The sequence below is a fragment of the Mirounga leonina genome, unplaced genomic scaffold, assembly GCF_011800145.1.
Source record: "Mirounga leonina isolate KUSES-001 unplaced genomic scaffold, KU_Mleo_1.0 Mir_170, whole genome shotgun sequence".
NCBI classification, from domain to species: Eukaryota; Metazoa; Chordata; class Mammalia; order Carnivora; family Phocidae; genus Mirounga; species Mirounga leonina.
This window is the reverse complement of record NW_023270433.1, coordinates 35,323,403-35,333,726: the sequence shown is the minus strand read 5'-3', so window position 1 is coordinate 35,333,726 and position 10,324 is coordinate 35,323,403. Positions and strand designations below refer to the sequence as shown.

General features: G+C 50.4%; 2 protein-coding genes across 5 annotated transcripts; one reads left to right on the top strand and one right to left on the bottom strand.

Moving 5' to 3' along the window:
* Positions 1-40: 40 nt before the first annotated feature.
* CCDC107 (coiled-coil domain containing 107) lies at positions 41-2,817 on the top strand. 4 transcript variants are annotated; one of them, XM_035016358.1, is made up of 6 exons: positions 41-206; positions 296-447; positions 1,758-1,821; positions 1,914-2,004; positions 2,102-2,214; positions 2,296-2,817. In XM_035016358.1, the coding sequence occupies exons 1-6, from the start codon at positions 101-103 to the stop codon at positions 2,508-2,510; spliced, it is 741 nt and encodes a 246-aa protein (XP_034872249.1). In that variant the 5' UTR covers positions 41-100; the 3' UTR covers positions 2,511-2,817. The 4 variants fall into 4 exon arrangements, with proteins under 4 accessions (XP_034872249.1, XP_034872252.1, XP_034872248.1 ...); XM_035016361.1 differs by having other exon boundaries at positions 57-206; positions 1,761-1,821; XM_035016357.1 differs by having other exon boundaries at positions 57-206; positions 1,761-1,821; positions 2,102-2,817.
* On the bottom strand, positions 2,796-6,356 carry ARHGEF39 (Rho guanine nucleotide exchange factor 39). The gene is made up of 9 exons (XM_035016362.1): positions 6,216-6,356; positions 5,920-6,014; positions 5,535-5,655; positions 5,165-5,283; positions 4,486-4,556; positions 4,114-4,242; positions 3,713-3,942; positions 3,374-3,462; positions 2,796-3,198 (listed from the first exon to the last, which is right to left on the bottom strand). Exons 1-9 carry the CDS (start codon positions 6,351-6,353, stop codon positions 3,183-3,185), a joined length of 1,008 nt encoding a protein of 335 aa, XP_034872253.1. The 5' UTR covers positions 6,354-6,356; the 3' UTR covers positions 2,796-3,182.
* Between the last annotated feature and the right edge of the window lie 3,968 nt (positions 6,357-10,324).

The window sequence follows — 10,324 nt, the reverse complement described above, 5'->3', positions numbered from 1 at the left end:
GCGTCCCGGAGCGGGACCCACGCACCGCCCCTCTTGCGCATGCGCGCTGGGGCTCGCGGCTAACACTGGCGCCGGCGGGGCCTTCATTCTGTGGTCGGCAATGGCGGGCTCGGTCTCGCTTGCGGGTTTGCTGGGGTTGCTACTTGTGTCTGCACTGCCCGGGGTCCTCGGAGACCGCCCCAGCCCCGACCTCCGGGCACACCCAGGTATCAGCGAGGGCTGCTGGAGGGAGGCTAGGACTGCCCAGGGGTCTCAGGCCCCAGCTCTACTGACCTACCTCTGCCGTCCTCCGCAGGGGACCCCGCCCAGGTCGGCCCTGAGGTCACGGAACCCCGGCGTCGGCAGCCGCCCAAGGACCAGCGCGAGCGGGCCCGGGCGGGAGCTCTGCCTTTGGGGGCGCTGTACACCGCAGCTGTCGTGGCTTTTGTGCTGTACAAGTGTTTGCAGGTGCGGGACGACCAGGGGCGGGGATGCCCCGGGCCTGAATCTCCCATGGGGGCGCTATGGTACCATGAAAAGACACTTCTTTCCGTCAGTCTGTAAAACGAAGACTGTAGTTCCTTAGCTTTCCAACACTAGGGGGTTATTTTGAGCATCCAGCGAGGTAGCAGATGTAAAGGGCGCTTGGTAAATTGTGAATAAATACTCCCAACAGTCCAATGAAGAGATTAAGTCATTTGCTCAAAGTCACGCAGAGCTAGTTGAAACTGGTAGGGCTGGGTTTTGAACCCAGCAAGTAAGTGTCCATACTATAAAAGTGTGGCTCCTGGTAAAATTCCAGTCTTGGCACAAAGCGTTGATTGCTGTAGCCACAATATCCAAGGCACCAGTCTCATGTTCTCCTTAGAAAGGAGGCCCTGAAATGTAAACTGACAGTACATTTTAGTGTATGTAAATGGTTGGATGGAAAGTAATACCTCCCACGGCTCTATCTTCAAACCTGGCCCGATTACTTATTTGCATTGGGAAGTAGAGGGCTGAACAAGTTTGGAGATGGTATGAAATTAAAAGGGATAGCTAATCATAATTCCAAATAGATAGGTTAGGATGAGGGACCGAATTTAATGAGGAAATTTAAAGAGAATCGATAATAAATTCTCTTTGTGGACCCAAGTACTATTTGGAAGAAACAGAACTTAGCAGTTTATTAGTTGAATAATAAAGTTGAGTCGTGTGATGTGACAACCCATTTCCCCAATCAATGCTAGGAACAAGTATTGCACCTCATCTTCTGATCAGAACGCCCCTGGAGAATTTTATTCTCTTCAGGGCACTGCTTTTAAGAACACTACATGCCCAGTAGAGCAACCAGGGAAAGCCATGTCAGATGAGCACTGACTGAATAAAATTGGCGATATTAAACCAGATAAGACATGGGGAAGGGGAGTGGGCAAGGACCATTGTCTTCAAATTCCTGAGTGGCTATCGTGTTGAAAAGACATGATTTTGGAAGGCAACATGGAAAGAAGATACATGAAGGAAAAATTCTGGTTTTGTATATAAACTAACAACCAGAGCATTCTCAAACTGGAGAGAGCTGCTCATTCCTGGGAGTTTTATTAGACTGAATGACCACGTGTGGGGACATACTGACAGGTTGCTTCAGGTCCTGGGTGGGGAGCTAGGCGAGATGTGATTCTTTGAAGTAAAAACTCCATAGCTTTCTTGACTTCAAATTATCCTCCTCTCACTGGCTTTGGAGACACAGGTGATGGAGAAGCTTGTTGCTGTAGGCTAGCCCTCTCTTTCTTCTATAGCAGGGGAAAGATGAGGCTGCAGTTCTCCAAGAAGAGGCAGGCAAGAAGGAATCATCGCAGTCAGGTGGGTTTTGCACAAGTGTGTGTTTGGTAGGGGATTAGGGGACAGCAGAAGGTATGAATAACCATTGCTCTCCTTTTCTCCCTTACCCCCAGAGCAACAGCTGGCCCAGTTGACACAACAGCTGGCCCAGACAGAGCAACACCTGAACAATCTGATGGCCCAACTGGACCCCCTTTTTGAGCGGTAAGAAGAGCAATGGCCCTGTGGCCAGGGGAGCTCTGTGATAGGTGGAAGAGGTGGGGACAGAAATCGGCTAGCCTCTGAGTGGGTATTTCTACAGTGTGACTACCCTGGCTGGAGCCCAGCAAGAGCTTCTGAATATGAAGCTTCAGACCATCCACCAGCTGTTACAAGACAGCAAGCCAAACAAGGGTGTGGACATTCCAGAACCAGGTAAAGGGTTGGGCGGTGAGAGTCTGGTGGAGGTAGAGACAGTCTCTGAGATAGGAATATGCCTGATCTTTCCCCTCGCAGAGGCCAGCATACCTTTTCCTGAGGACTTATGTATAGAGGAGGAGGCTGGTGACAGTCAGGCCTGGGAGGAGCCCTTAAACTGGAGCACAGAGACAAGAACCCTAGCTACTCCCTGGGAAGTGGAGCAGGGGCTAAGGAGAAGATGCAGCAAGGCTGTGGGAAGGGCCGCAGTCACAGCCCCCGCTGGCAAGGAGAAACGACAGCGGAAGGTTTAGTAAAACAAAGTCTGTTCTTGTGACTGGGTACTCCTGTGTGCTTTTTCCATTCCAGCTGGTCCTACACACACCCATACTAGGTGCCCAAGAGCAACAGGGCCTTCTTGGAAAGCTTCCCTTATTAGGATAAAAAGAGGCCAACTTCCAGTGTGAGAGCTGAGAGATAGAGGGAGCTCCAGCTCTTTTCCTTGTATTCCTGAGGCCACCATCATGCCAGCCTTCGGGGCACAAAAACCTTTCTTTCTCATATCGCAGAGCCGAGACAGAAAGGCCTTTCCAAAAAGGTTAAGAAAAAAAAAAAACTTTACTGAAATCCAGTGGGAAAATAAATTATAGAAACTGCATACAACATAAAAACATCCACGTTTACAAAGCTGCAGTCTTGATAAACAACCAGCCAGAGCCCCAGCACCGAGCTTATCAGTCCTGAATCCCCTCATCTGCGTTGGAGGGGCTGGTTCAGCAGAGCTTCAGCTGGGTTGGACTTGGTTTCCTGATTCTTAAGGGCTGGTCAGATAAGCTGGCATGGCTTGGTCCCAAGCAAACCCGAAACGACCCTTCTCAAACCATGGAGGGTTCTGTGTTTTGTTTAGTTAGTACTGAAGATTTCTCTGTACTGCTGACGTTGACCTATCCCTCAAGTATCCTGGGTTCTGGAATTTTAAGATTCTTCTAGTTCTTCTGGCTGCTGTGGAGAGAAGACAGTTCAGGCACTGGCCTGAGCACGCTATTCAGACAAAATCACCCAAGGCGTTGGGGGTGGGGCAGCCCAGCAGGTGTAAGACGTGAGATAGGATTAGAATTGCTCATTCCTAGCCCATGGGCCTCATCACAGCAGTCTTCTGAGCGAAGGCACATCTTACCTGATGGCCAGAGTCAAACTGTGGTGCCAGCGCAACAGCTCCTCCTGGTCTGTGCACATAAGCAGTAGCTTCTCATGGGGAAAGGACAGCTAGGGAGAAATCACCTCTTAGCTCATGGCTCAGAAAGGTCCAGGCTAAAGCTGAAAGCCTTGCTATTTCCATGGAGGTAATTCAGGGCTGAGGTGAAAACTAGGGATGAACCCCAAGCCCCCACTATCTCAATGCAGGTGGCTTAGTTCCTCTGAAGGGGGCCCAGGCCAAGGAGATAAATAGTACATAGGCATTTGAAGTCTGTTTTGAGCCTCTCCTACCTAACTAGGGCTCCCGCCCATAACTTACGCTGAGCAGTCCACCACAAGGGCCTCCTGAGTGGCCAAAGACCCTGTGGAGTTGACACTGGGCCATGGGGTAGAGGGCACGGCAGGCAAAGGTGCCACTCTGCAGCAGGTGCAGTGGGGGTCGAGGTTTGGCCATGAGGAGCACATCGGAGAAGAGGAAGAACATTCGGGGCCGAGGCTCCCCATGGGGAGGCACTACCAATAGCCAGCCCTGGCGTAGGAACCAGCGACCTGGGGGGTGGGAGAGCTGTTATTCCGGTGCAGCTCCAGGACCATGATCCATGGGAGCAGAAGGAAGGGGAGGCTAAGGAAATGGGGCGTATGTGCTGGCAATACAGAAAAAGGAGGGTCAGAAAAGGGTAGTTTGAGGTCTGGGGGGGAGAAGGGGAGTGTTCAGACTACCTGAGGTAAGCCCCTTTGCCTGGCGGCCACTGAGCAAACCCTGAACACGCCGGAGGTGCTGGTCATTCTTCTGTTTCTGACCAATGCTGTGGACTCTCTGGGCGGTCTCACTTATCAGCCGGGCAGCCCCTGGAAAATATCCCCCGCCCTACTCCCAGTACAGCTTTGACTTTGGGTGACTGATGGTGGGGAAACGCTATTCTGGAGGGGACTGGGGTGAGGGTCTAACCTCTTGGAGAGCAGGCAGGGCAATAGGCACATTGTGTACATGTCAATGGAAGACAGGGACATACCGGACATTGTTGGTCAGAACCAGAGAGGGATATAGGAGAGGCAGCCTCCTGCCTGTGTTTCAGAGGAGCAAGAACATACGTGTGAGCTGTTGGTGGTCAGAGCTGTTGGGACCTGTGTTTTCAGCCAAAGCCATGACAAGATTCTCATATCTGGAATTAAGACAGCTAGAAGTCCATGAGGGGAAGTAGAGCTGGGCAGAATTCCTTCTGCCTGACATACAGATCGCTCCCGACACACACTTCAGTTGCAAGGCCAGGAAAGATCTGCTTCTGATGATTGCATCTCCCTCTTTCATCTGGGACTCAGAACCTGGGCTCAGACCACATGGCCCTCTTCCATCCCACACTGAAGAGTCAGGAGCAGACCATAATTTGGGAGTCTAGATCCCAAGATGAAAATTAATCCACCCAAGGAGGATGTTAGAGATAACCTGACTGTATCCTCTTAACAGCCCCAGGAACAGAAGTCTAAGGTAGGCAAACCTCTCATCTCAACAAATTCTTCCAGATACCTTGCTTGTCACTAGCTCTATTACAGGCCCCCTCACTTCAATGCAGAGTTCCACATTCCTAGCTAAGGGGCTGAGGCTGCAGACTCCAGCTACTCCAGTGGGTTTACACTCTTGCAAGAGGTCTTTAGGAGCAGTTTGTCCCAGGAGAGGCAGTGCGACAGAAGCCATAAACCCCACAAAGCTGACAGCAGCAATCATACAGACTCAGAAAAGAGAAGTTGGCTGAGTCCAGGTGAGTTTACTCACTGCTGGAGCCTCTGCAGAGGCAGAGGGAGCAGATCCTGAAGATGAAGGCTTCCAAACTCAGGGCGGCCTTCCTGAAGTCGCACAAACCTCCGGAAACGTTTGTTTTTCTTTAGTTGCTCCTGAAGGGATGAGGAAAGGGTTGGCAGCAGGGAGAGAAGCCACTCCTTAGATTGTATTCATCTGTGTACACACCCCCAGCCCTCTGTAAGCTGTGTGCTACTGAGAGAAGCCCTAGAGTGAACCTAGGACAGATGGGGACACCCACAGGGCTCTATAAATGTAGGAACAGTATGAATGAAGTTTGGAGCTCCAGAGGAAGAGGCAGCTTATGGGGCAAGAGGGGAAGGACTTGAGATTATCTTCAGGTTACCTGCAGGGTGGTCCGGGACACCTCTGCGTTGGCAGCAAATTGAGTGTAGAGCTCCAGGTGGGGGCAGAAGCTTTCCAGCCCCTGTCCCCAGTGCCCTCCTTCAAGGTAGGGAAGCAGCTCTCTGAGTGGGTGAGGACAGTAAAAGAGCAGTCCAACAACTACCAAGCACCACCTTACTGAATTCTCATAACCTTGCCCTGGAGGTAGTGGTATTACCCCATTTTACAGATGGAGGGTGGGGCACGGTAAGGCACTGGGCCAAGAGCACAGGTGAGGTAATTGGCAGACTCCGTATATGAACTTGGGTCTCCCCCCACTCCAAGCTTCGTGCACTGCCAGAGGCCAGGGCCTTCCCTCTTCTCTCTCCCCACGCCCTTCTACTCACTGGCTGGCGCCGTATATGAGTTCCCAGGGCCCAAACAGGGCCTGGCGCTCTGCTGGTCGCAGGGTGCCTGTGGCTCTCAGAATCCCCACGAAATACTGCGGAAGGAGAATACCGGTATATAGTCTGCAGGAAGAGGAGGCTAATGCCAAGCCGCCGCTAGAAACTGTAGAATTCCTGAGCTCCCTACATGCAGACGGACAGCCCAAGACCCACCATACTCGGGGTCACCGACCTCGCAGAGACCCTCCCATACCCTGGGGTCCCCGCCCCATACGGGAGGGCATGCGCGGCCGCACCGTGGCCACCAGCCCCAGCTGTTCCTGGTAGCGCCGCTCGGTCTCCAGCAGCTCCCGGGCAGTGCAGGCGCGTTTCCGCTCCCAACGGGCACGCTGCTCTTGCACTGGGCACCGTCCGCTGGCGCCCGACCTCTCCATGCCGGGCTGAGGGGTCGGTCCTTCCGGCCGCAGCCCGCCGGAGATTCAAATCCCAACCGCTCCGGGGGCGGGGCCGGGGCCGGGGCCGGGGAGAGGAGCGCGCCGCCTGGCGCCGGGAGGCTGCACGCAGGACGGAGCATGCGCGGCGGCCTGCCGCCCCGCATCGAGTCTCTGCCGTTACGGCCTTGCCCTACCGCCAGGGCGGCGCTGCAGGTGCGAGAAGCCGGCTCAGGCAGCAACGAGTGGGGCAGGTGGGTGGCCCTCCTCTGGAGTGGCGCTAAATTTGGGCAGCATTCTGGACCTTGAGTCAGGAGATTTGGGAGTGCAGACACCAGCGGGGCCTCAGTGTCCTATCTGTAAAATTAGGAAGGGGGCAATAATTACCGTACATATTCTGTCCTGGGCCTGTGCCAGACTCGGGGGCCCAGTCGTCCCCAGTGCTTTAACTACTAGGAAACCTCACGGGTCACACGGTTTGAAATATTTTGGCCCTTGGACAAAAGTTTTAGGTTTTGGGCGCCTGGGTGGCTCAGTTGGTTAAGCGACTGCCTTCGATCACGATCCTGGAGTCCCTGGATTGAGTCCTACATCAGGCTCCCTGCTCCGCGGGGAGTCTGCTTCTCCCTCTGACCCTCCCCCCTCTCATGTGCTCTCTGTCTCAAATAAATAAATAAAATCTTAAAAAAAAAAAAAAAGTTTTAGGTTTTAAGTTACTAACTCGTTTTCTCCTTTCATACTGATCCAAAACCTGACAGCCCATTAGCTCCTGGTCAGTAAACGTCAGTAACTAACGTGGTGGTCAGAATTGCTGTAATTCTGGCCAAAGGCTAAAGCTTGGAGTTGATTAGTCTGTGCTACCTAGTCAAAGATAAAATGAACCAGATTTTCCTTACTTCGTTAGGTCTTTCGAAAAATTGACAGTAGCCCTGGAGGGTAAATTGGCAGTACCATTTTGCCAGGATGTATAAGAAGTCTTAAAGTGTGGTTACTCTTATGACCTAGCAATTCCATTTTTAGAAATGCACCCTAAAGAACCAGATATGTGGGCGCCCGGGTGGCTCAGTTGGTTAAGCGACTGCCTTCGGCTCAGGTCATGATCCTGGAGTCCCGGGATCGAGTCCCGCATCAGGCTCCCTGCTCGGCGGGGAGTCTGCTTCTCCCTCTGACCCTCCTCCCTCTCATGCTCTCTGTCTCTCATTCTCTCTGTCTCAAATAAATAAATAAAATCTTAAAAAAAAAAAAAAGAACCAGATATGTGGACAAAAATTTATATGCCAGAATGGGTGGTACAGTGTTGTTTGTAACAATAGAAAACTGGAAGCCATCTAAATGTCCAGTGGTAGAGAACTGACTAGGGGGAAAAAAAGAGAATTGACTAGGAAAATTATGGTACAGCTATTTGAAGGAATAATACGAAAGCATTAAAAATGTAAAAAACCTATCAATATGGAAAAACACAGAGTATATTGCCAAAACCAAAAAAAGCAGGCTAACAAAGCTGTTTGTACAATATGATCCCATATATGTATAGCATATATAGGACTGGAAGTAGTCAAGAGGTAGTTGTGGTTGTTATCTCTGGGTGATGGGATTGAAGTTAATGCACTCCACAAATATTTTTTTAAGCACCTAATCTGTGCTAGGCACTGGATCGCTGAGGTTAAAGGGGTGAATGGGACAAATAGGGTGATTTTTAAAATTCCCTTATGTTTTTCTTCTTTTCCCGAGTTTTCTGCTTGAGCATGTATGCATTACTTTTTATTTTTATTTATTTTTTTAAAGATTTTATTTATTTATTTGACAGAGAGAGAGCACAAGTAGGGGGAGCTGCAGGCAGAGGGAGAGCAAGAAGCAGGGGAGCCTGATGCGGGGCTTGATCCCAGGACCCTGGGATCATGACCTGAGCCAAAGGCAGACACTTAAACTACTGAACCACCCAGGTGCCCCACATGCATTACTTTTTAACTAGGAAAAAAATACTCTTAAAGACCAAAATGTTAAGAAACCTTCAGACCCTGCATTCCTACCACTGTGGACTCCTAGGAATTTGGAACCCAAGACAAGAACCAGAGTACTGTTAGGGTTCTGAGGTCCCCTTTAGCTCACTGACATTCTAAGAATTCTAAGGAGAAATGCTGGACTTAGATCAGGGAAAAACAACTTGAAGGGTTGGATGACGGAAAGAGAAATTTTGGGTCAGACTGTACCTTGGACTTGGGTTGTAAGGAAACTGGTGGCATCATATAGGTGAGGACTGGTTACACTGTCTCAAGTGAATGTGGGGCAGTCCACACTAAGAGTTCATGGGTGGAAGGGGACAGATAATCCCATGTAGTCAGTATCACTATGAGTCTCTTCTGCAGCCGTGGGATGAGCAGAAACATGGCCCTACATGTCTGAAGACACAGACCCTAACCACCAAAAACTTGGCCATAAATACACAGAGAGGCCATGCATCAGGCAGGGGGTGACCCAGTCAGTTGGTCTTGAGTACACCATGTCCCAACCTGGGAAAGCTCCCTGAATAAGACTCTGGGAGCTCAAACCTGTTTTAGAGTTTGGCAGTCTCCCAGCTGCAAAGGCATGATCCAGGGTCAGAGTCTATACTCCCCACCCAGACCAGAGACAGTCACACACAGAAACAGAGCGCTTAAGAAAGAGATAGCACCATGGAGAATGGCGTTTGGAAAATTAAAAGGCTGAAACAGAGAGAGACCTGCTCATAGACACAGATCTAGGCTCTGAAATACTGACTAAAAGCAGCTGAGACGGCAGGGAGACGTGTGGATATATAGAGTGCTGCGGAGAAGTGTACCAGGGAATCCTGACAGAGACCTAAATGGGAAAACAATGGAAATAAGAACATTTGGAAAGAGGGAAAGTGAAGTAAAGCTGGGATGGGCCTTGGAGAAAGATCTCCACACATACAGACTCCAGACTCCAGTTAGCACGGTGCTTCTGTCTTCTGTACTTCCCATGAACTCTTCCACCTCAACTAGATTCGTCTTACCACATTCTGTCTTGTCCAGTCCATCCAATTCAGATACTACCATGTACCCTCCATGTGTCAGTGTCTAACCAAGGTGCTGACATCACAGCTGACCCAGGCAATAAGCTGACCTTCCACATTGCACACTGGATCAGATTTCCATGGATGGCTCTTAATTTGGCCCCAGAGATAGCAACCCAGGTTGTTAGGCTGACTGCCTCCTTGGAGGACAGCAGCTGTTCAGCTCTGTGAAAGTTTTGGTATACAGTGTGACAATCTGACAAGGCAGATAATTTGGGGTGCTGTAAAAATGTGCCATCATGCTCTTGGAACAGCTGTGGTTTGACAAACACAAGTCATCGACTGAGCTCCCTGAGGGCAGGGAAGGCATCTTAGTCAATATGGTTTTTCTCAAGTCATGGCAAGGTGATCTGCAGAGAGAAAAATGCTCAATAACGGTTGGTGAATAAAATAATTAAATACTGGACCCTATCCTTATGGAACTCAAGGCTATTAGAGCAGATAAAATGTCATAAATCACCATAATATAAGTTGGATGGTGGGCGAGGTTATTAGCAAGGGCAGGCAAAGAACTGTGATGGTTCAGAGGCACCAGAAATCTCTTCCTGTGGTAGAAATGGAAGAGGTGGCCTTTGAGCTGAGTCTTGAACCATAGAAGGGGTTTAGACAGGACAGAGAGTAAAACTAACAGGGTAGAGGGTACACAAGTACTGATTCATGACAGTGGCAGGTGGCTGGGGTGTTCAAGTGGGGTCCTTGGGCCTCTGCTGTGCCAGGCATTACCTCTTTTTTTTTTTTTTTAAAGATTTTATTTATTTATTCATGAGAGACAGAGAGAGAGAGAGAGGCAGAGGGAGAAGCAGGCTCCCAAGGAGCAGGAAGCCTGATGCGGGACTTGATCCCAGGACCCTGGGATCATGACCTGAGCCGAAGGCAGACGCTTAACCATCTGAGCCACCCA